General features: G+C 45.5%; 1 protein-coding gene across 1 annotated transcript in view; it reads left to right on the top strand.

The window, feature by feature from the left end:
* The window catches only part of C8B (complement C8 beta chain), a 40657-nt gene extending 21716 nt beyond the window's left edge, over positions 1–18941 (top strand). The window contains exons 7-12 of the mRNA XM_057715382.1: positions 976–1216; positions 3242–3370; positions 5821–5984; positions 13834–13987; positions 16157–16225; positions 18378–18941. Of these exons, the coding sequence (XP_057571365.1) occupies positions 976–1216; positions 3242–3370; positions 5821–5984; positions 13834–13987; positions 16157–16225; positions 18378–18529 (909 nt within the window). The 3' untranslated portion in view covers positions 18530–18941. The remainder of the gene's footprint in view (positions 1–975; positions 1217–3241; positions 3371–5820; positions 5985–13833; positions 13988–16156; positions 16226–18377) is intronic.
* Positions 18942–26181: the final 7240 nt, after the last annotated feature.

The raw sequence follows: 26181 nt of genomic DNA, 5'->3' as shown, positions 1-26181 counted from the left end.
TGGAGCTGATGGCTCAGCTGGCTGAGAGTTTTAAGATGAGGGAAGAATGTGTATTTCACCTTTTCCTCCGTCTTCACCGCAGTGTAGGCACCTCTCGTCTCGGGTTACAGTAACATTCCTGGATGCTCGACCTTCATCTAGCATCGCCATCTTTCAGCTTCTCCCAAACACCAGGAGTCACCAAACTTTTTCTGTAAGGGGCCAGAGAGTAAATATTTCAGGCCTTGCAAGGCCGTAGGGTCTCTGTGGGAACCACTGCGCTCTGCCATTGTAGGGTGACAGCAGCGATGACACTGCAGAGACATGTGGGTGTGGCTGCACTGCAGTAAAACTGGGTTTACAGAACAAGCACTGGATCCTGTGTGCAGGCTGTGGTTTGCTGACCCTTGCCATGCACTATGGTGTCTAGCCTTCCTGAAGCACCACTTTTACTCTTCCTTGAATGCCTTTTCTTCAGAGTTTAAAAAGCATCAACTGGCCTCTCCCGCCTTCCAAAATGGCCCACACTCTGTCTGTGGAGTGCATTTCTCCCATGGCCTCTCTCACCTTCCGAGATGGCTCACACTCTGTCTATGGAGTGTGCATCTCCCTGAATAAACTTTCTTCCTGTTTTTAAAAAACAACATCAACCAAAAAGTTGCCTTTGCAGGTCCGCAAACCCTGTCTCCCCTCAGAGTGGTCCACAGGCACCTGCTGCTCCCTGCCTTGTCAGCTCCTACTTCCCTTCCTTCTTGTTCCTTATTTGCTGTTGTAAGGAAGTGAGAGAAGAGCATCTCTTCCAAGCTGAAGAGGACATCAGGATATTTCTGAGAAATGAAGGCTTGTCAAAGAGGCCATCTTCCCTCAAGTCTCCTAAAGGAATCATGAGTGATGACCCCTGGCCAAGAACATCGGATGGTATTTGGAAAGTTCATCTTCTCGTTCCAGATTCCGGACTTTAAAGGTCTGCTTTTCCCTTGTTGGTCTTTCATTTAGAAAAGCGCATTTCTGCACGCGCGCTCTGACCTTGAAGTAGCGCGTTACAAGCTGAAGCCCAGAAACCTCATGCTGCATTACGAATTCTTTCAGCGAGTCAAGCAGCTGCCCCTGGAGTACAGCTATGGGGAGTATAGAGATCTCTTTCGCGATTTCGGGACCCACTACATCACAGAGGCCGTGCTCGGGGGCATTTATGAATACACACTCATCATGAACAAAGAGGCCATGGAGAGAGCAGGTACGCTGCCCGAGGACCGCGGCTTTGCTGATGCGGCACGTGGAACTAAGAGTTAACAGGGAGAGGCTTCTATTCCTTGTTGGGGGAGGGCTTATAAGTCATGCTCCTAGGTTTCCTCATCCCTCCCTGGCAGTACTTTTGCAGTTTCATTTGTGGATTCCTCGTCCTTTTCTGAATTTGTTGGTGTTGATCCTCCTCTGCCAGCCCCCTCTCAGGACAATCCTCTTTTCTACATAATTTCCCTCTAGACAGCAGCATCTAATCTCCTGGCTTTAAGTGCCTTGTACATGCAGATTATTCCCAATGTATATGTCTAGCCTCGATCTCTTCTATACGCCCAAGAGCACATGTGGAAATGTGTCTCGGATATCTCCATTTCAGTGTTTAATGACCATCAAAAACTTAACATGCCTCCAAAGAGAACTTTTGCATACGTTTCTTTGTAGTCCTCCGCATCTCAGAATGGTTCCACCATTCAACTGGTGGCTCAAGCCAAAAACCTGGGGGTCAACCTTGATTATTTTTCTTTCCTTCCAATCTGTTGGCAAGTCCCATCAGCTCTACCCCCAAAATTATATTTTCTCTCTTCCTTGACCGTTACCACCTTATGCTCACCCCGGGACCAGTGTTTCTCAAAATTTAATATGAATGTGAATTATCTGCAAATCTTGTAAGAGGTTGATTCTCATTCAGTAAGTTTGAGGTGAGACCCAAGATTCTGCATTTCTAACCAGCTTTGAGGTGGTACCAGTGCTGCAGGTCCCTAGATCACACTTTGAGCAGCGATGTTTCAGATTATTATCAGAGCCTCCAAACTAATATTCAGCTCCCGTTCCCCTTCTACAGTCCATTCTCCATACAGATATTACAGGTCTTTCCACGTGCAATCAACTTCAAGTCTGTGTGATTTCTTCCTCCCAACCCAGTATTCTTTCCTACAGCACGGCATTTCTCAGGTTAAGTGACCTGCCCTAGGTCACCCAGGTTACAGTGGCAGAGCCAGTGCTTGGTTACAGGTGCAGTGTACTTGCAAGAGGACACATGGCATGTAAAGTAAATTTAGGTCAGTGTGGCCTCAGTCTTGCCAAGATCAAGGGTACCGTCCTCCATACCACAGGTTTCAAAAGCACTTTTCGTAGTTCCTCAGATTGCTTCCAACAGAAAGGTTCTATGATCAACTTGGATTAACATGTAATAGATCCCGCTTCTAGGGTTTCACAGGCGTACTGAAATCAAGTGACCACTCCACCTGTTTTGATACAACATTTGTCACACTGGCTTGACTGCAGAAGCCTGGTTTCTTCTTATCTTACTGTTACAAGAATTAGACGAGATATCGTCATGGGATTCATGTTTCAAAGAGTATACTTTGGGGAAAACTGATCTACAGCAACATTTCTAGACAAGTCCAGTGTCAAAGCTGTTCTCCTGTCCTTTCCCTGACCTCAGAGTGCTACAGAAAGGTGCTTACAAGTCATACTGAAGACTTCAGCAAGCCTAGGATAGGAAGATGTCTTGAGGAGAATTAGAGAAGAACAGATGGGCAGTGGTCCCAAGATGAAGAGGGAATAAGGGAGATCAGCTCCTTTTTTTTGCCAGGCACTATACCAGACACTTCATAAGCGTTAACTCAACTAATCAGTGAAGAAGCTCTTTCTACTATCTCAAAGAGTAGAGTAGGGAGGGTCAGGGGTAAAGGGACAGCACACAGCAGCCTCCACTCACTGGATAAGGAGTCACATTTTTAGAAAGCGACTCTGAGCATGTCCTGTGTTTGGAGAGCAGCAAACACCCTCAGCGTCTTTGAAGAGGCTGAAAGGGGAAGTTGATGCTGATCTCGAATGGGGTCTCTGCCCTGGTGCCAGGAACTGCCTGCATTTCTTGTCGTCAAGCTGGCCACCCATTAATTTACACCTGAGTCCCTGCGGGCCTCCAGGAAGGGTCAGGCCTCTGGAATTGATCACAGGAAAAGGCACAGGACAAATTACCTTCTAGGTCATGAGCCTCTTTTCTTGCTTCCTTCAGGTTACTCCCTTAAGGATGTCCAGGCCTGCGCCAAAAATGATTTTAAAGTCGGTGTCGGCATAGAAGTGGTCTACGTCAAGCTGGGTGTGTCGGTGGGCAAGTGCAGGGGCATTCTCAATGAGATAAATGGTGAGTGCCAAGGGCATGTGACTGCTCTGCTTATCATCCTTCCCTCTCTAGCACCCCAGACCCAGTTGCTCTTTGAGCTAAAGACTCGATATTCCAAGGCATTTCAATTAAAATAATAATTCATTCAATAAAAACCTATCTAGCTCCTACTAGGTGTTGGATATGCAGAAATGAATAAGATGGTCTTCCTATCCTCATGGTATTCACATGAAGTCGGCAAACAAAGAAGCAAGGACAAGGCATTGATAAGCACCAGACCCAGTCTGGAGCATCAGGATAGGCTTCCTAGGGCAGTGATCGTTTGAATTGCAACTTGAGGAGTAAAGTATCAAGGTTGGTTTTTGGTAGGGGAAAAAAAATTTAACAATAAAAATTCGCTCTGGGGGCTGGGAGTTGGCCTGGCTAGAGGTAAGATGCTCTAGGCTGAAGGGGTAGGATCCAGGTGGAAGCAGTGGGGAAGACAGGTGGGGCAGCTAGTCGTTACCTGAAACCATGGGCGAGATGGAGACTAGAAGCCACAAACCGCATCGCAGAGTCCACATGGCAGGTAAGACCAGGAGGTGAGTGCTGAAACCAGTGTGTAGAACCAGGTGTCTGGGAGCAGAGAACTTGGAGGCCACACAAGGGATCTGGGAATCAACAGAGCAAGTGGAGTAGGAAAAAGAGGCTGATCAGCAGGGCTCCAATCCCTGTCCCCTTCTGCACCCCAAGCAGCTCTCTTTCATGTGCTCTACCTACTGACTTGTCCCTGCACATGTGATCATGTGTGAAGAAAGAGTTCCACAGCCAAAGCAGAAGAAAATAAAACAGCAATGAAACGGACTGCTGGTCTACAACAGTTTCTTGTGATTGATGTGTGGTGGATACTGTTGTTTGCTTTGGTGGGGCTGGGTTGAATGGTGCATCCTACGTGGGGAGGCATGCAGAAAACAAGGGGGTCTTTAAAGAAAACTTGTAAAGTAACCCTCCATCCAAGTTACTGGCCCGGCACCCCAAGACCCTTATCAATGACAACTCCTCCCTCCCTTTGGAGATAACACCATCCTGACTTCCATGTTAAACATCTGCTTCCTTTCATCATAGTTTTACCACCTACATGTATTGCTAACCAATATGACTTAGAGTTGCTGGTTTTTGAACTTTATATGGATGGAATGTAATCTTTTCAGTTCTGTTTCTTTTTTTCATTTGTCATCATGTTTTTGTGCATAACTATAGTTAGTTCATTTCCACTGCTGCACAATATTTTTTTAAATTTTTGTTTTTTTTTTTATCTTTTGGCTGGGCCACATGGCATGTGGGATCTTAGTTCCCCAACCAGGGATCGAACCTGTGCCCCCTGTAGTGGAGGCATTGAAAGCACTCAGTTTTAAACACTGGACCATCAGGGAAGTCCCTGCTGCATAGTATTTTATTGTGTAACGCTTTGTTCATTCTGTTGTTAAATTTGGGTTATTTCCTGTGTCAAGCAATTATAATCAATGCTGCTATGAACTTTCTAACACAGTCATCTGGTGCACATGCACAAGGGGTTCCCCAGGGAATGTACCCAGGAGTGAAATTGTTGGGTTGTAGAGTATGTACTTTTCCTAGACCAGGTAATGCTGAGTTTTTCTGAAATGGTTGTATCAATTCACAGTCTGACCAGTAGTATACAAGACTCCTTTTTTGTGATGCTCAGGTGTTGCAAACTCAGAGCAGAATAGTCACTTTACACCAGTTCCTTTGGCATTGGGCACACAGAAAAATTAGAATAGGAATGACTCACTGATATGATTGAGGGCTTTCTGGGAAACTCCATGAGAAGTCAAAATAATAATAGTAGACACTTTAGTGAGTATCTATTACATTCCATGCTCACCCTTTGCAAATTTTCCCACTTTTATCATCTGAGACAAAGAAATGATATATCTTAGAGCTCGGGCAGGGTTAGATGGGTAAATTCCTTCACCCTAATGCCTAAAATTTCTTATCTGCAAAGTAAGGATTATGTAGTTCCTATTTCATAGTGAAGATTAGATGAGTTAATGTATGTACAACATTAGATTAGTGAATGACACATACATGATTAATTATCTATCTACAATCTATATACCTATCTATGATCTATTAATCTATCCCTATGTATGTATGTATGTATGTATGTATCTATCTATCTATCTATCTAATCTATCTACTCTCTCTTCCATTGTTCCTTAGCAACTAGCACTTACAGATGCTAAAAACAAATGTCCCTTTCTTGTCCTGTCCCCAGCTTCTGTCATGTATGATTGAACTGCCCTTTTGCCTCTTGCACTGTGACTGCCTTGGTGGCAGGGATGCATGTCATCCACCTACATCTCCAGGGCAAGCTCTGTGAATATGGTAACCAGGTGGTCAGTTGGGTTGCAGTAAATTCCAAGGTGTGAAAATGGATCCTCTGACATGCCAGGTCTCCATGTCCATTTCAGACAGAAACAAGAGAAACACCATGGTGAGAGACTTGGTGGTCCTTGTGCGAGGAGGGGCAAGTGAGTACATCACTGCCCTGGCATACAAGGAGCTGCCGACAGCAGAACTGATGCAGGAATGGGGAGATGCGGTGCAGTACAACCCGGACATCATCAAAATTAAGGTACATGCAACTGCCCTACCTATCCTTCTCTCTATTCAGAAAACAACTTCTGAAGGGACGCTCTGAGCCAGGGTATAGAGTACGGAGTTCAATAAGACCCAAGCCCTGATCTTGAGACACATATATTATAATGGAAAATGTATCTGGAGTGAACCTATTGTAATGCAATAGTGCAACACCAGCTAAAGACCCCTGACTCCCTCTCACCTGGGCCCCCAAGTTGCTAAAGGAAATTAACCATCAGCTTCTAATTCCAGGCTTCTTAAATCAATATCATTTCCATTTCATCAGGGAATTCACTCATTCAGTTACTTGTTCATTTAAACATTCATTCATGCAACCAACAAATTGTTGCTAAGTTTCTGCAGTGTGATAGGAACTAAGGCACAGGAGGAAAACAGAGGAGGGTGCAAGGATGAAAAATACAGTCTGTGCTGAACAGTAAGATACATGCACGCATGATGATCTTACAGGACAGCATAATACATCATGGTGAATACTAACATGTTTTGGGCACCTACTGTGTTCACGACACACTGCCAAGAACTTTAGGAATGTTGTTTCATCTAATTCTCATTAGTCTGCAAATTACGTATGCTTATCTCCATTTTGTGGCTGATAAAATCAAGGTCACAGAGGTTGCATCCATCTGTGACTGCTCAAGCGTCTGTATTAGGTCCAGACCTGAGAATTTGACCTCTTCCCTCCCCTCCACACTTTCCTGTGGGTTTGGGAAATAGAAAATAATGATCCCAACCACCTGTCACCCAAACAACAGCAGTTTTGCAACCTTAAACTAAAAAGACGTTTGCTAGAACAGGACTGTCATACACATCAGCAGTGGTAGGTCCTTGCCTGTGGGGACTTCAGCATGGTGTCCATGTCACATCTTACACTGTCCTCTTCTTACCATTGTCTGTACAGTCACTGACGATCCACATCCACCCTCCAGAGATTTACTCTTGCAGCCAGGGAGAGGAGTTAAGGGGCTGGAGCCCTGATGAGAGACTCTGCAGTTCCCGACCCTGGCAATTTTCCAGTGTCTTTATTTATATGTCAGATGCACAGTTTCTGCAGAACAAGAAGGCTGCCATTCACTCCTTTCCTCTGCTACTTATTCAGTAGTGACACTTAGGGTACAGTTGCTGGCAAGCATGGAGAAGGATAAAGTCAGCCATAGCTTCATAGTTTGCAGGCAGCTCCAGAGAAATCTGCACTTGGCTGATGGCATGGTGACGTTGGTTGGTATCACAGATGGGCATGGGAGAGAACAGAGTTCATGGGAAAATAGATCCCTGGTCTTTGATTTTTACTTATATCTTACCTGAATCTTTTTTTTTTTAACTTAACAATTAATGGATTGCCCTGGTTACCTATCTAAATAGGTTGAAAGTGCCAGCCTGGGCATTGGGAATGTCAGGTGTCCAGCAGAAGGGGTGTGTGTTTTGTGTGTGTCCATTTGTGTGTGGGGGGGGGGAGAGGAAGAGGAAACACATTTTACTGTGCTAAGCACCTCAAACAGACGTGGCACCATCCCCAGAGATGTAGCACTTTACTGAAGGCACCGAGAGGCTTCCCAGCATGCATGTGATACCCACTATCAGTTCAGTGCTATGAAGGGCTGTAGGGGCTGAAAGGGGAAAAAGAATAGAGAATTGGTATGTTTCCAGTGGTAGAGGAGGTGCATTTGTTAAAGGTTTTTATGCACTTCTTCTGTACATCCCTAACCTGAGTTGGAAACATCTGTTGTGGGCATGGACTCTTTCTGGCAAGAGAAAACTGCATATGACTTCACATTATCTCTAAATAATTCTCTTCAGAGTGAGCTTACCAGGTAGTTGGAGCAGCAGTTGCTTTCCAGGAGAGCAGAGACCACTCAATAAGGAATTCCTAGACACAGAGTGTTGGCCAAGGCTTGTGTACATAAACCAGTCTTGAAGATCTGCAAACACAGTTCCTGTAGGAGCCAGGTAGGCAGGAAAGGAGACCACAGAAGAGCCCATTCACAGTGTTTATTGGTGAACTTTAGATACAGAGAGAAGATGTGGAGAAAGCAATGGACATATGTAAAGAGAACTTTGAACACAAAAGATTGAAATTACTTTCAAAATAAAGAAGACACACCTACATCTAAAAATAGAAGTAAACTTTAGATTATATTTACTTTGTGATTATAATAAAATTCAAGAAAACAAGGAATTTATGAAATAAAAAAATAGAAGCTGAGATGTTTAGACACTAATCAGATGAAAAGGGAAATGGCTGAATGTAGGAAGCCCAAAACACAATAGTCGAATCAAAAACTACATTGGAAACTATAAAGAACAGAATTGACACTGCAGAAAATTGAGTCAGTGATGTGGAAGGCACTATAAAAATGTTCCTATAATGCAGAAGCAAAAGACAAAGAGATTAAAACAATGGTATAAAAGAAATATGATGGACAGAGATTACAGAAGTGGAAATCTAAAAACCAAAGACTTCTGAGAAACATCCGGGATTAAATGTGAAGATGCATTAATCAAGCCCGTAATAAGGGAAACTTCCCCGAGCTGATAATGCAAAATGAACAGCTCATTGAAAAGGAGGCAAAAGTACTGAAGATAAAACAATACTGAGACACATTATGGTGAAATTTTTGACTTTGAGGAACAAATAGACCCTACAAAAGTAAAAGTCATACTGCTCTTAGAATTCTTTGCAGGGCTAAACGCCTGAAGATTACGGGGTGACAACTATGAGATCTTGAAGGAAAAGCTTGTGGCCCAGTGAAATGGTCAGTAAGGGATGAAAAATCCCCAAGACATTCTGAGATATTGAAGAGTCACATAGAGGATTGCCAGTTATAGCACATGAACATGCAAGATGTCCAGTTAATTCTGAACTTCAGACAAATGAGGAATTTTTTAATATAAATTTATTTATTTATGTATTGGCTGTGTTGGGTCTCTGTTGCTGCATGTGGGCTTTCTCTAGTTGCAGCGAGTGGGGGCTCCTCTTCATTGTGGTGCAGGGGCTTCTCATTGTGGTGGCTTTTCTTGCTGCTGAGCACAGGCTCTAGGCGTGCGGGCTTCAGTAGCTGTGGCACATGGGCTCAATAGTTGCGGCTCGCGGGCTCTAGAGCACAGGCTCAGTAGTTGCGGAGCACGGGCTTAGTTGCCCTGCAGCATGTGGGATCTTCCCAGACCAGGGATTGAACCCGTTTTCCCTGCATTGGCAGGCAAATTTTTAACCACTGCACCACCAGGAAAGTCCCAGGAATATTTTTTTAGGATAACCATCTTTCAAATATTTCATGGGATATATACTAAAAAATTGTTTGTTGTTTATGTGAAATTCAATTTTAACTGGGCATTCTGTATTTAATTGGCAACCCTAGTCACAAAGTCTACCATCTGTTAACATTTCTATAGTGGTTGAGGTACTAGGTTGTGGTCTGGGATTCAGGCTGATGGAGAAGCCATGGTAGGGAGCTTGGCATAGCCAAGCATAGACGGGAAAATACAGTAGTGACTGATTCAACTAGAGGTCGGGAGAGCCTAGGTTATGCCGCAGTGAAACACCCCCAAATCTCAATGACCTAGTCCAACAAAAGTTTATTGCTCAGTCACACATCGTGTCCAAGTATTGGTGAGGGGTCTTTTCTGGATGTCACTCAGGGATCCAGGCGATGGAGGCTTTATCTGGTCATATGCTCCCAAGATCACCAGAGCAGTGGTAGGGCAATGGGAAAAGTCACCACACTCTGCTCCCAAAGCTTCAACCTGGAAGGGACACTCCCTCTGCTCACCTTTCACTGCTCAGAAAAAGTCACATTGCAAACCTGCCTTTGAGGATGGTTCAGGGAAAAACAGCTCTGCGAAGTGCTCAGAAGGAAAAGAAGCTGATACATTTGGTAAACAGTGATAGTGAATCACACCTTACTAAAGCAGCTTAATTCATAGACTCTCTAAAAGCAGATTACTCTGATCAAGAGAAGGTTTTGTGTTTTTTTAACATTTTATATTGGAGTATAGGTGATTAACAATGTTGTGTTAGGTTCAGGTGTACAGCACAGTGATTCAGTTATCACGCAGATGCTGTGGTAGCATGACCTGGTAAGATGATGTCGGACTTAGACTGCCAGATCTCACTTGAAAAAAATAAACTCTGAATTCTAAATAAGGAAACCCATAAGTATAATTAAATGGAAGATAACACAACAAAATAATTTTGCCACACATGAAATTTCTCATGTGTAAGGAATGATACAATGTATAAGAAACATATCTCAAAGGAAATAGACAACTCTCAGAAGAACTCAGATGATAAATAAATACGCAAAAATTTAACTTCTCTAGGAATAAAAATGAAAATTAAAGTAATAATGCAATGTTCTTTTTTACCTATCAAATTAATGATGATTAAAAATCTATAGTCAATGTCATTGGGAACAATGAGATGGGAACTTTTATATGATGAAATAGGAATATAAATTAGTACAACCCTTTAGGAAAAGAATTTAACTGTATATATCCAACACATTAAAAATGTTTATAGCTTTTGATCCAATAACCCTAAATGCAAGAATCAACTAAAGAAATCATTTTAAAGGTTGGTAAAAATGTATCTATAAAGACATGCCTCATTTTATGTTACTGTAGTCTCACCTTATCTGAAGTTTCAGTTACTCCTAGTCAATCTCGGCCTGAAAATATTAAATGGAAAACTCTAGAAAGAAACAATTTATCATTTTTTAATTGCATGCCATTCTGAGTAGTGTGATGAAACCTCATGCTGTCCTGCTCCATCCCCACCTGGAATCCCCAACCATCAACATCATCTGCTCCTGACATCCAGCCATTGATATGATCATGGCTGATCCAGGGCCACCCAAAGCAGATGCTCCTTCTGATGATACATCAACAGTAGTAGCCTAACACTATGTCACAAATCTGTGTCATTCATCTTACTGCATCTCATCACCTAAGCAGTTTATGATCTCATGTCATCACAGGTAGAAGGGTAAGTACTTACAATCAGATATTCTGAGAGAGAGAGACAGAGAGAGCACGTTCACATAACTTTCATTAGTGTATTGTTATAATTGTTCTATTTTATTAGTTGTTGTTAATCTCTTACTGTGCCTAATTTATAAATTAAACTTTATCATAGTATGTGTGTATAGGAAAATACATAGTATATGTTGAGTTTGGTACTATTCATGATTTCAGGCATCCACTGGGGGTCTTGGAACATATCGTAGCTGATAATGGAGGACAATCATATTTGTAGTACCAAAAGGAAAAAGAAAAATGGAAACAACCTAAAGATTCAATAACGGGTAGAGTTGACTACATTGTAGTCCACCAATACAACAGGTTACTCTGTAGCCAGAAAAAATCATTTTATCAAGGATTATTGAATGGCATGGGAAAATGCCATTCAATAATACATGATGTTAAGTGGAAAAAGTGGAATGTAAAACAGCACTTTTCTTATGCCACCAGTTTGGTGTAAATATCTGTCCATCTACCTATCCAAAAATATATACTGAAAGGACACAAACTGCAATGGTAACAATTCAAATCTACTGCCCGCTGTTTACTCACTGTGACTGGCCAATCTCATTAACTTTTCTGTGCCTCAGCTTTGCTATCTGTAAAGTGGGGATGCAGAAGTCTCCCTGACTCGTAAGATGGTTGTGAAGATTAGGTTAGATAACATATGTATTTAGTTCAGCACCTAATAAATGCTAGCCATGGCAATAATTATTTGTTATTGTTTAGAACAGCAAACACCAGGGTCCATTATAGAGAATTGCATGGAGTTTCATAGACAGCGCCCACCATCTCTGTGCAGCGAAATGATCAATAAAATTTCCACAAGGGCAGGTGTGCTAAGGACCCAGTGATCACTGTGAGCAGTTAGGATTGCGTGTTTGTGGGAGAGACGGAGAAGAAAGAAGGAGGAAGGAGGGGAAGGGGGAGGGAGGGAAGAAGAGGAGGACAAAAAGAAAAAGGAAGACAGGGGAAAAGAACCAGCGAACCAAAAAAAGGACAGATGAGCCATATTAAGTTAAAAAGGAGCTGTGGAGGGAATCCTGAGGAACTGCTGCCAAGTTCCAAGGCAAACCGTCATGGAAAACTCTGGGACAGAGGTTGGAAGTGGGAATAATCACGGTTTTTATCACCAATCATCATGTGATGAAAAAACATAGATCTGGGTTCGTGAGCAGGAAAAAACACAGATTTGGGGTTAGAATCCTAGCGGTGCTCTGAGTTCTTTGACTTTGCTCACCTGAAATGGGGCTAGTAGCTGCTCCTGTGTGAGGAGGCAAGTGGGATCACGTGTGTGGGTCGCCAGCACAGCTCCCTGCACACAGTACACATGGAAGGTTTATTCCGGGTCTGCCCCTGACTTACTCTATTTCCTGGAGCAGATCTCAGTACTGGTAGAAAAATGCCTGGGGGGGTGAAAGGCAGGTTAAAGGCAGCCTTTCAAGGTTCTCTGGCAGGGAGAGCGGGTTGTTGGAGGAGCTCATCTTGGGAGTATAGCAACCCCCCCCCTCCCAAGTACCCCCGCCTTCCCCCAAGTGTGGCCAGCAGGCCGGACCATTCCGCAGACAGCCTCTGGATCAATTCATTGACCACAAAACGCTGAGACAATGGGACCACCAAGGGGCCTTGCTTTGCCTACTGGAGTGAAGGTCAGCATCGGATGCATTAAGAAATGGAAGCAATTTTCTTCCCACTGGAGGCTTCTATTAGGCATGATTGCCTGCATTTAGACAGACCCTAAACTCTCCAGGGCCGGATTAGGACAGGATCACAGACAAAATCTGGAGAGGAACCTGGCCCTGGCGCTGGTGCTGAAACTCGAGCCAAGAGGCTCTGAACATGTTTAACTGCCTCTCTGGACTTTGCCTCTGTTTTTTTCCGAGCCCACAAACACCATCACATCCATTTGTGGCTTCCAGTTCTGTGATGTGCCCACTGAGAGCATTGCTCTCCTGGGTCGCCACACCCTCACCTCCACGCCAGCTGCTGTTGCCCTAATGAGGCCTCCCATCCCCCTTTCAAACTTCCACCCACTGTTATTAGCAGCTCTCACTGAGCTTGGAGTGGGACCCTGGAGGCACAGCTGAGCAGTATATGAGTCTGATCTCCAGGAGCTTACAATCTAAGTAGAGAAGAAGGAAAAGGGACTTCAATCCAAAACATTGACCGCAAAGGAGCAAAGAGGTAGAATTTGCCTCAGATGAGTAGCGTAGGCAATATTTCGAGCATTTCATGGTGGGAAGGTGTTCTGGGAGCTTTGGAGCTCGGGAAAGGCTCCCTAATGGTGGCTCTGGCATGATATGAAGGATTTTCACGTTTGGAAGTGGGGGCGATGGGAGTGGCGATGCTTGAACAATGCTCCCGTAATACTTTCAAAGAGCTGCTTGTAAATCACCTCCCTCCCCCACCAAAGACAGATTAACCAGCTGCTCCTCTCTACCCATTACCAGTTACCACTGTTCTCTGTAACCACGGTGCTGCAAATATCTCTTCGTACTTCTGTCTCTATCTCTAGATTCTGAGTTTCTTGGGAGTGGGGATTTTATCTTACTCATTAAGTACGCTTCATGCCTGACACTTAGAGGGTATTCAGCAACTGTCTGTTGACCTGAACTTGAATGAGCTTATTTGTGGATATTGGATGGGGTGGGAAAGAGAAAGGATGGGGCATCCACCTACATGCTGTGCCTTCCATCTGAACCCACTGTGGTCTGCACGCACCAAACCTGCCCGTTCCTGTGGAGCCCTGCTTTCTGCTTCTATGTGATGAATGTTCTCTGTTGAAATAAACTCCTCTGCTCCCTTCCCAGGCAGAGCCTCTGTATGAACTGGTGACGGCCACGGACTTCGCCTTTTCCAGCACAGTGAAGCAGAACATGAAGCAGGCCCTGGAGGAGTTCGAGAAGGAAGTCAGCTCCTGCCAATGTGCTCCCTGCCAGGGGAACGGAGTCCCTGTCCTGAAAGGTACCGTTTCCAGTGTCGCTTGTGGAAGACGTCATCTGGATGGGCTGGTTCTGGGGCCGGGACACATGATCGTAATCCACACACCCTCCAGAGGTGTATTTCTGGGTCGGGGTTTGGTGTGTATCTCCACGGGAGTTTCTAGGTCATTCCCCAGTCCTCTGCCTCAAGTCCCAGGGACTGTCATAAAGCTCCCTTCTTTTTCTCAGAGGAAGAAAATATGAGCCCCCGACCCCAGCCATTGGGAGCCTTTTAAAGCTGAGCTTCTCCACCCTGATTGGGCATTAGAACCACTGGAGATCTTTAAAACTACTGATGCTCAGGCCACAAATGTGATCATTGCATGAGACCCTCATCAGGATGATTAACCCCTCTCCTCTCCAGGTACTTTTAATCTGTGGCCCGGGTGTGACTCACCATGGCTAAAGTCCCCACCTCCCTGGAGCACAGGGAGGCGGGGTTGCACCAAGGAGGTGCCTGCACTCAGGTGCCGCTTATGGCAAGGTGCCTGACATCGCTCTCAGGCATGTGAGAATCACCCAGGCAGCTTTTCACAAACACAGAGCCCTGGGCTCAGCCCAAAAAGGTTAAAGTGAATCACTGGGGTGGGCCTTTGAAAAAGCCTACCAGGTGATTTGTTGTAGAGTGAGGGCTGGGAAGCTGTCCTACAGCTGAATTCACTGGCAGACATGATCCATGATTTTGCCAAGCTTTTGGATAAGCAGGAGAGCTAGACTTGACCCAAGGGGTGCATTGAAAGGTACCAGTGTTAGGACCAGTGTTAGTCTGACTATCTCCCAGGAAGTCAGAATGCAGGCAACTAGAATAGGCTACTCTGGCTGCCAGGATACCTAGGTTCTAGCCACAGGGGACACTTGGGTAACAGCAGCTTTAAACCGAAGGCAGGAGCAGGCCGAGGCTGTGTGGTCTGCAATAAGGAGTGGGGATGGACTCAGGACTCTATCCTGGTCAGAGAAGAGGCCCTCCCTGGGCCGAACAGGGGAAAAACCTTGTGCATATCCTGACCAAAACATGGTGTGATGATCGGGGAATGGGAAGTGACAGCATGGATGGTGCACTAGAACTTGATTGCTAACTTGAGGGTCATATCTGGGGTCACCACAGTGGGCAGGGCAAACATGGGGGAGGCTGGGGCCTGGGATCTTCTGCTCCTGTTGTGAGGGGCTGAGGAAGAGTCTGGCCCAGAATGGTACCAAAACAGGGTATCAAGAGCAACTAGGTATAGCAGATCCCAGCCCAGGGAGCCAGCTGGACTAGAGGCAGAACTCACACGGATGGAGCGAACTCAAAAGAGGGGACGTGAGAGAAGATCTATTCTCAGGGAGAAAGATTCCACCTGCCCAGCTGAGACAGAGAGATGGCATGGAGAGGAGCAGAGCAGATGTAAGTGACAGCCTAAGAATGGGAAGTTCTGCCTCAGGACGAGGACCTATTAAGTGAGGGTCAGTTCAGCAGGAAGTGGGATTCATTCACCGGCTCCAGGTTTTGGTCTAGGGTGGTTGAAATCCCCCTTGCCTTGTGTGTAATATGGACCTAGAGAATGGGACCTACTGGAGGCTCTACTTTGGAGGTGAGGGAAAAAAGGAAGCCAGAGGCTGGAATGCCCACAGGGCCCGGCTTATAAAGAAAAGTCCTGTAAAGAGAGTTTGTGTGATTCAGGTGAGAGAAGCTTCAGGGTGACCTGTGACAGATTAACATAAGGCATAACTTCTAAAATGTCAGAACTGGCCAAAGGTAGCATGAGACAACTAAGGAGAGTGAGCTCCCCATCACTAGAGGTGTTCAAGCAGAGACTAGACAATTACATGTGGTGAAATTGAGCATCAATGACCATTGGCCCCAGTGACCTTAATAATGTAGCTTCTGACCCCCAAAACCCGTAAGTCTAGATAAAACGTCAGCTAACGGGTAATTTTCCGCAGCAACTCTACATCATTCCCTATGGTAGAGTAAATACCCTTTCATGAGCAAAGGACCCTCAAGAAAGGAGTGGGTATTCTTGGCACTTAACCTTCTTATTTCAAACTTTCAGTTAAATGTTTTCCCTATCTTAACCTAATGGAAAAGCTGTGATGTGAAGGGAGGGGTAAACTCCTGGAGGTCTTTGTTTCACCTGGTATGATTCATACTCTCTCTGCATTGTCTTCTCAGGATCACACTGTGACTGCATCTGTCCTGTCGGATTCCAAGGCTCGGCCTGTGAGATCACCAGTCGGAAAAGTAAGGAGTCCGTGAGAGTTGGTTGGGAAAGGGAAGTCTAGGGAAGTCCAGAGAATAATTCAAAGGAGCGAGAGCAAAGTCGGGGCACAGGCTAGGGAGCTGGACACTATGAAACCTGAGATCCATCTTGCCTCCTGATTTTGTATTTTATTATTTTCACAACTGAGAGTGCTCCATGGTACAGGACTGCTAAAGCATGGCATCTGCAAGGCATCTCTTTGAATCATTCTGGAATGTTCATCTTTTTTTTCATTTAGTGAACTCCTATTCAGCACTCAAAATCCAACACAGATGCCCCTTCTTCTGTGAAAATTATTCTAACCCAAGTAGAATTAATTTCTCCTGTGGGATCCCATAGGACTTCAAACATGTATCTATTATAGCTCTTAGCACATTCTGTTTTGGGTTGTGTGTGTCCACCTCCCCTGTGTCTGTGAGTGGGGATCATGTCTCATTTACCTCTGGGTCCTCAGGTTTCCACACAGTTTCTGCTGTTGAATTAACAACAGAAAGACTCAACTATCATGAAAATCTCTCCCAGCTCTCGGATTCTTTAGCCAGTTTATTTTCTAAGAATTCTCAACACACCCACGCTCCTCTTTTTTTTTTTTCCCCCTTTCTGTGACTTTTTTAGTGATACCGTTAAAAAAGGAAATGGCACATCCAATGAAAACACTAAATATTTATTAAGCACTCTACTAGGTACCAGGCACCTTGCTGCAGGCTTGGCCTCAGCGTGGATTCAAATTCCATCTCCATCATTTAATAGCAAATTACCTGACCTCTTTGTGCCTCAATGTCCTCATCTGTAAAATGGAGATGATGATATTAACTACCTCATAGACTTGTCTTGAGTCTCTCCTGAGACATGTAAAGCACTTGGGAAGGATGCCTAACCCATCGTTAGAGCAAAATAATTGTTGGTTAGTTTGTTTTCGAGCAAAATACAGAGTGTTACTTTATATTTCAGGTATAATAAATCCTTTCATCCTCACAACAACCTCATGAAGTAGATACTGTCAATACCCCCATTTTATAGGTGAAGAAACTGAGGTTCAGTGGGTGGCCAACTAACTTGCCCAATGGCCACACAGTTAGTAGGTAGTTAGTAGGGACCCAAGTTCAGGTCCAGTGGGTCTGACTCTGTAGCCTTTGCTCTTGGTGCCTGCTCTGCTCCCCTCCCCAGCAAAGTGCTCAAGGGTATCTTTACTCCCTCTTCTGCTACATCTAAACCAAACCCCCCCCCCACAACGGTGACCCGCCCAGCAAGAGTGTAATGGCACAATCATAGCATTTCCACTGGCTGCAGGAGACCTTGTAACCACCTCCCCCCCAGCTGTCTCATGTTACCAGTGGGAAAGTCCAGAGATATTAAGTAATGTACCCAGCACTGCACTGCAAGTTGAAGGCTCAGCCAGATGCATGATCCGTCATGATGGATGTAATTGATTATTTGCCAGTCTCATCAACAACCAGAAATCCTCAAGGTAAAGGCCAATGTCAGGGAGGGGAGAGCACAGTGTCATTACCTTATTTAAAACACACAATGACCACATAGGTAATAGAGCTCCCACTCAATACATTGAGAAGAAGTGAACTATCCAGCATCCTATAGGTGGGAAGTGTCTAAGCTGGAAACTATTCATTTATTCCACTAATATGGACTCAGGGACTCCTATGTGCCAGTTTAGGTGCTGGGGTTCAGTGGTGAGCAAATCAGATCTAATTCCTGTCATCATGGAGATTGCTCTTTAGAAAGACCAACATCATTTCAATTGTCCCAGAAATGCATTTCAAGTTTCCACTATAACTGCTACAAAATGCTCTGAGAGCTTAAAATATGAAGTACTGATGGGGAGTTGGGGATCAGGGAAGGTTTCCCTGCAGAAATAACACTTAAGCTGAGATCTGAAGGGTGACTAGGATTGACCAGATGAATAGAAGAAGGAAGAGTATTTGGAGCCAGGAGAACAGGCCCTGTGGTAGGAGGGAGCATGGTGAGCCAATGGCCTGAAAGAAGGACAGTGAGCTGGAGTGGGGAGATCAGAGATTCAGACTCCCAAAGCCCCAGGGTTTATACACCTCACCCCTTCTGTAGGGCACCAGAGTGTAATAAGGGCTAATTAATGTTCATTGACCTTCTTTCTTATAGATGTCCCCATTGATGGGAAGTGGAATTGCTGGTCAAACTGGTCTCCGTGTTCCGGAGGACATAAAACAAGACAGAGGCAGTGCAACAATCCCTCTCCTCAAAATGGGGGCAGCCCCTGCTTGGGCCCTGCTTCAGAAACACTTAACTGTTAAGGAAGGGGGAGCTTCTAGTAGGTGATGCTGCTGTGGGCAGCACACAGCAAGAGCTCTGAGCCCTCAGGAGTCAGGCCAGCTCACCCCCACACCTGCTCCCACCTGGAGCTGGCCCCGAGGGTAGAGGCTGTGCCATTCAGAATGTTTAAAATAAAGATATTATTTGTAAAAAGCACATTGATTTGAACAAATAGTAAGTTAAACAATAATTACAGTCTCCCGAAGGGCTTTAGCATCCTAGTAACCTTCACTTTGTTCGTCTCTACAATTTTATTTTGCTCACGTTTACTACCAGCCTGGAACTGTGTTGGGAGCTGTCCACGTGAAAGTCCCACTATCCACCAGTGACCTGCACATAGTAGGTGCCCAGTAATGAATCCATGAATAGATATTATGCTGTTTCTGTCTTAAGGAGCATGCTGGCTCGTTCAATGTCGATGGAGTTTGTATTTATTGAATGATTAGTACGTGCCAGCCATGGTGCTCAGTGCATTCATTCATTCACTCCATCCTCATAACAGCCTTATAAGGTGGATGCTCTATTAACCCTATTAAACAGTGGGAAAACCAGCTTCGAAGAGTTCAGTGACTTGTCCGAGGTTATGCACCCAAGGAGTGGGGGAGCGGGGCTGCACACCTGGGCACTTGGGCTCCAGAGTTTTAAACTCTTAACGGTGATGCTCCTTACCTCTCAGTTCTGGACATTGGACTAACAAAGAATTTTTTTATGAAATAGAGTGTAGAGGATGCTCCGTGTGTGTGTGTGTGTGTGTGTGCGTGCGTGTCTGTGTGCATGTGTGTGTGTGAGACTGTCAAATCCCCACCCACTGCATCCCGAAGAGAGTGGGTCTGGGTTCCTCAGCCCCTTCTCATGCTGAGCACAGGAAGCAAGTGGTTGTTCGGAGGCAGAGCTGAATTGTTGTGACATGAGTGGGTGCTCAGAGAAGATGCTGAGCTGGAGACAAGAGCCAGGGAGACTGATCACTGAATGAGAGACAGTTTAAAAAGAAAGGAAAACAAGAGGAGCGGTTGTGGTGGCTGGAAGAGGGAACACATCAGGAGATGTTCAAGCCGATGGCTGTGGCTCAATGGGCAATCTAAACCTTCCCTACCTCTGTACGTTGTCCTCTGCTCACTCATGCTTTTGTGCAAATCCCATTTGGGGAGGGAGGTACTTAAAGATGAGAATAAGAGGGCAGTTGATTTTGGTTACTAAACACCAAAATATTCTTATTTTTTAGAGTCAGTCAAGTGATCATTTAAGCTTTGTTGCTCTCATTCATTACGTCTCATTAAAACACCCTTAATATTCTCTTTGCTCTTGGGCACTCCTGTCCGATTGCATAACTTCGTGTGAAATCAAATTGGTGGGGAAAAAAAACAGTTGAAGGTGATTGGTTCACCCTATGCATTTTCACCCAATTTGTTTTTGGCCACATCATTTTGCTGTAAGTTTGCTGCTGGGCTGGGTGCCCAGACCATAACACATCCATGACACCAATGCACAGATCACCAACACCCGCCAATCAGGCCACTCAGCTCCCTGGAACTGAGTCAACAGAAGAACAATGGAAGGAGCTGATTCTTTACTGTTCAGGTGTTGCTATGGCAAGCTTGGCAATTCTGCCTAACTTACTGCATCCCTGTGTCCCCTGCAATTGAGCTGATGGGTCTGGGCCCTTGTTTGGCTTAATATTATTGCTTTGCCTTCTGCTGTTATTTCAAGAGGCTAATCCAATAATGCTTTATCTCTTTCATTATACCAAGGCTGTATAATTTTCTTGCTTTATAATCTATCTTCTTTTAAGAGTCCCCAGAGACAGAGAAGAGTGGTTCTGTCTTGGGTTGATGGGAGGCAACCATGAAGCCGACCCCAGCACGTCGAAGCCAGCTCCGCCAAATTAAATTCTGAATCTCAATCACAGCCACCACTTCTAATGGGAAATTTGAGTTGATTATGGAGGTGACAGCGCAGGTTCACATTTATTGCATTTAGCAGAAATTGTTTATCCTGTTAAATATGGTCTTGAAGGAGAGACGATTGAATTGCCGAGCGCCGGTGAATACCCGGGTGACGCCCAGGCACGACTAAACTGTGTAATAATTATACTCTTATTTGTGGGCTGAACTTCCCCTCGTGGCTCTTTTTGCAAACAAATGCATTTTGGAGGAGTCTGAAACATAATGTAAGAATTGAACAAAATAAATGCAAACTGTGCTTTTGGAAAACCTTGGCAAGTGTAACTCACACTGGCATCCCATGCCGTGAAGGAGCTTCAGCATCCGTGGGGCGCGGGCCAGGCAGTGTAGTTTGGCAGTGGTCCTGGAAGCTTGAACACAGCGCAGGATACCTGGGTGTGGGGGGTTTTGTGTCTAGGAGCATGAATCTCTGAAATGCTGGGAGCTCCACTGTGTGCCTGATGTCGGGGCAGGGAGCTCTGTGTCTGCACTTCCTCCCTGTGTGACCTTGGGATAATAATATAACTTCTGTGCGAATAATAAGTATTATAATTATTTTCACAATAGTAGTAATACTAATAGCTGCCAATTATAAAGTGCTTCTCAGTTTATGAAGTCTTTTAGCCTGCATTATCTCATTTAATCTTTATCTGAATTTGATGGGGTAGATATTAATACAATCAGCAGATGACGTGTAGGGAAGCCTTCTAAGGGAAACTTGGTCCTTGCCACAGATGGGCTGACTCTGGAAATCAAGGTGGGATGCTGAGGCCACGAGAAGGGCATCTGCTGGCGGAGAATCCAGAGGAAAATGCCATCTTTGTTTCAAAGGAGAGAACTCTGGCCTGCTCCCAGGCACTTATAGAAAGAGCCCTCTGGAGAGAGTGGAGCTGGAGCAGAAAGCCCTCAGGACACTGGCCAGGTCTCGCTGAGGACCTTCCTGATTAGCATCTTGATGGGCATATATTTTGTTATACAGATTGAAGATGTCCTTAGCGAAAGTATGACTGTTTATCAATGTTTCCAGGCTCTTTGGACACTGTATTATAATTTATTTTTTTACTATCTCCTATTCCTTCTCAAATATTGTGTCCTTGAAGACAGAGATAGTGTCCGTCTGTTGTACTCACATGTCCCAAGTGCACAGTACAAGGCCTGGCACAAGCAGGCAACAATAAGTCATTGCATGAATTAATGAACTAATGAAAAGGGATTGGAGCTGAGGGTGGAACCATCCCAGGCTGGATAGAATCTTTAGTGAATCTGTGGTACATGATGAAGGCATCATGAAATTTGGGGTACAGCAACCTTGAGATACAGGCAACCACACAGCATTGGCTGGTAGAGGCACGTATGGCCAGCTTGGTGGGCAGTAGTGCAAAAGAAGAGTAAAACAAAAGAAGCAGAAAAATAGCTGATGTCAGGTAGGGGCTGAAAATACTTGTTAGGGGATGTGGTAACACCCACTAGGGACCACCAGAAATCTCCAGGAAAACTTTACAGACGAAAGGAGCAGAAAACTGTCATCATTGGTGGAGTAAACCTGAGAAGCATATTTACAGGTTGAGAAAGAAACCAAGACTCAAGAGGGTTAAAAAGCCTGCCCAGTGTGTGGCAGAGGTAGGCTAGGAATAAAGAAAAACTTAGAAAAAAGTTGTCTTGCAACATTCCGACTTCACTTCACTGTCTCATTTGTGGATTCATTTTAAACCTACTATGACCGCCTAAACCCTAAGGGCATGTGGGAAGACATTCGGGAACCTTTCTGAAACCTTGAAAATGTTAAAGTATGTGGGCCGAGCGATGGGATTCAGAATGTCCTGCTTGAGCAGTGGAGGAACTGAGGGTGCGGGGCGTGGAGACTAATATCACCCTGTTTGGCCCTGAAGGATGGCTGGTTAGCCAAAGACGGGTAAGATTCCTCAGAAGAGGAACAACCTAAGACAGGCACAGCCGCAGAGGGGCCAACAGGGGTGGTGCGTAGAGCCTTCCTTATATCACTGTGTTTGGCCCTGGAGGATGACTGGTTAGCCAGAGACGGGTAAGATTCCTCAAGGGAGGAACAACCTAAGACAGGCACAGTCGCAGAGGGGCCAACACGGGTGGGGCACCGACCCCCAATATCTGAGAGAGGTCTCCTGCCCCCAGGGCTGTTTTGCTCTCCACCCCCAGCTCAAATCCACACCTGCTCAACTCGGACCCAGGAAGCAAACAAAGATACTTGCCTCAGTCATGTGAGGCCTTTGATTGTTTATGGGTGTGACCTGAGAATGTTAGCTGAAGAACTCAATAAAAGCAACCTGGGATGAGTCAGCAGGGCTCTTGATCCCAGAGGTCTTGAGCCCCCCGGTCCCACTTTTCTCTTCAGTCTGTGTCTGTGTCTTCTTCAAGCTTGCGGCACCCGTCACTCACCTCGAGTTGCCGAGCTGGTCTCGGCAAGGGCAGCACACTGGAATAGTACACTGTACATCTTTGAGAATCCCAGTTTACTGAATGCCTGTTGTGAAATGAGATTTTTCTATATTGTGTCTTCCCCTTTGAGCTGTCTTTCTGGAATGTTAATTCCAGTACTGAGGGAGGAATTCAGAAACTGGGGTGTGGGGTTTGCTGCGATTCCTTGGGAGAGGATTGCATCACGACCTCTCAGGCAGAACTGGAAACAGGTGAGGAGAAGCTGAGGGGCACCATGCTTAGAAGTGTGTGCCCTGGTGCCACACTGCTGCTTTTGTGGCCTTGCCTGGCTCTGTGGCTTACTAGCTTTGTGGTGTTACACAAGTTCCGTACCCCTCTGTGCCTCGTTTCCTCATCTGTAAGATGGGAATGGTGACAGTAGCACCCTCCTGGGGTTCGGGAGATAATGAATTAGCCATATACAGGAGAGCACCTGAGACAGCTCTGCATAGTATCCTTGACATCAGTGCTTCTGGGGATTCTCAAAACATCAACAAGAACTGTGGTTTGTGTGTTTGCTTTTTAAAAGTCATTTAAAACTGCTTGAAACTGGTTTAGTACATTTTGGTACTAAACCCACTGTAACACATGAGAACAAGAAAGACATAAAATAGCTTAGCTCCTAGGAGATGTCTTAATAAAGGACATGGAAAGCTTTTATATCCCAAGCTCTGGGTTATTAAGGGAAAATGTAACAGCATAATAACTAATATTTGCAAAGGGCATTACCAGTTACAAAGAACTTTCACATACCTAATCCAGCTTAATCCTCTCAATGCCTGCAAGAGGAAGGATTTATTATCTGCCTTTGACAGGTGATGAGACGGAGCCTCGGAGAAACTGAGCGATTTGCCCAAGACCACACAGCTCGAACGTGGCAGAACTGCCTCAGTCTGAGGGCGGCTGCCGCAGGGCTCCCCAACTTCCTGCTGCAACAGGAGCAGGTCCAGTTTCATTGTACGGTGGGTGCCTGCCCACCTGCCTGCTTGCATAGAAGGGATAGAAAGGCCCCTGGTCTGGCATCCCTGCAGCAGAGAAGCAGAGCTGTTTAGAAGGCTTTGTAGCAGAAGAACAGAGGGATCAGACCCCATACTACCACTTCCTAGCTGAGAAGCCTTGATGATGTCCCTTATCCTCTCTGTGCCTTAGTGTCGTCATCAGAATATAGGGCCAATAATTGATGGCTCAAGCATGAGGCTTGAATGACATGGCATATGCAAAGGGACTGCTCTCACCCCGCCCCCCCGCCCCCCCCCCCGACGCCCCAGGGTGCCTGGCGCATGGCAGTGCTCCACTGCCTTCCCATGCTTGGATGCTGAACCAACCCTGCCTGACATCCGGCCCTTTGTACCCTGCCTAGCAGGTCTTGCTTGTTGAGCATGGAAATTGCATGTTACAGAAAGGAAAAGGAAAGGGAGTAGGACTTGTCTTTGCAGCAGTGAATCTTGGAGGATTGCCAAAGGAAGTCAAGTGACTGTTCTGACATCCACCTCTGTGTAGGAAGCTGCTCCAGAGCCCAGGCATTCCCATTATTGGAGGCTGCAGCCACCAGTTATCTCACGTCTACACCTTGTAACCCTAGCTGCTCCTTCATCCATCACTGGCCATTGTCTGGTACCCACTCCTCCTTCCCCAACACCTCCTGCCGAAGGGGCCGCCTTGTTAATAAGCCAGTTTGTTCAGATCCTGAAAACTGTCTGATTCTGGCCCCTTTTATCCCAAACACCATCCATCCATCAACTGCCTGCTCCACATGCTTGGTTAGGAAAATGGGAGTGGCGGGGAGAGACAAATAACAGATAAAAGTTCTTAGCCGCTATCTCTAAAGAAATAGAATGGATAAATAGACCCGTCAGACACGTATCATGCCACTGGACAGCAAAGTCCATTTGTGAAAAACAGGTTAGGACGGGAGGATTTATGTCACATTTTAAGCTGTTAATATAGAAGGGAAACATATTTTCCTTTATCTCTCCCAGAGGAGGAGGGGAAACCCCTAGGCTATGAATGCAGAATTTTTAACTCAATTTGATGGCCTTTCCTTCACTAATGTAGAAAAGGTGGCCTCTGTCTTAAGGTATGCGGTCTCTAAGATCCCCTCTGATGTACCAGGAAGGTTGTGGGAGCCAGGATTCCTGTGAAAAAGTCTTCCATGGGGTTGTTTCTCACCAGTTCCTACACACTATATGCAAAGGCTGTTTCAGAGCCTTTGCATCTATCACGGAGGGACCAGGGAGAAAACAGTATCCAAACTTTTACTGGGAAGCTCCTAGGTGCTCAAGTGCTATGCCATGTACTGGGGCTCCACAAGTAAATCTGAGTCCCCATCTGCCCTGCAAGGTGTCACTGGGTGGGGGAACTACAGTGACAGAGTATGTCGCCTACAGTGATAAGGTATGGAAAGTGCTGAAATGCAGAGCCATATGAGGGAGTAGGATCTGATGAAGTGTGGGGGAGCAGAAGGGGTCAGCGTTGGCTTTGGGTGAATGGACACCTAATCCGTACCCTGCAGAGTGCTGGTGAAGAGCTGGGAGGAGATGGGGGCTGGCAGGCAGGGGTGCTTCTCAGGTAGTATGTAGGCCTGGAGGGGACAAAAAGCCAATTTGAGGGATTAAATTGGAAATAGTTTATTCATACAGCAAATATTAATTGAACCCCCTCCTAAGGCCAAATACTGTTGTAGATCCTGGGGATCCAGCCATGAAAAAGCTTGCATGTGAATGGGGAGAGGCACACCAAGAAAACATCTATACTCTCAGGTAGTGATAAGTGCCGTACTAGAAAAAGTAAATGAGGGTAAGGTCTTTGGAGGGGTATTATTTGGGCAGAGATGGGAATGAAACAAGGGAGTGAGTCTTGGATGAGCTCATTTAGAGGATGAGCATGTCAGGTGGAGGAGAAAGCAGCTGCAAAGGTCCTGAGGCATGAGAGAGCTTGGCATGCGTGAGGAACAGCCAAAGGGCTTCCATGGTTGGAGCAGCATGACTGCAGGAAGAGTGGTGGAAGGAAGTGACATCAGAGAGCCGTGAGGGCTAGGCATCCAGGGCTTTGTTGTCCTGTTAGAGACAACAGATTTTTAGTATATTGGCTCATAAAGTCTGCAAAGGGAGATAAAGGTGGAGTGGTCCATTGACATCAGACCAGAGCAAACCTTATGAATCCAGGTTAAGATTCTTGTGCTTTAAAATGATGGCTGTGGAGTGCTGAAGCACCAGGAGCTCCCGAGGAGAGCAGGGACGTGG

This window comes from Hippopotamus amphibius, chromosome 1 (assembly GCF_030028045.1).
Source record: "Hippopotamus amphibius kiboko isolate mHipAmp2 chromosome 1, mHipAmp2.hap2, whole genome shotgun sequence".
NCBI classification, from domain to species: domain Eukaryota; kingdom Metazoa; phylum Chordata; class Mammalia; order Artiodactyla; family Hippopotamidae; genus Hippopotamus; species Hippopotamus amphibius.
This window is presented reverse-complemented; position numbering and strand designations above follow the sequence as displayed.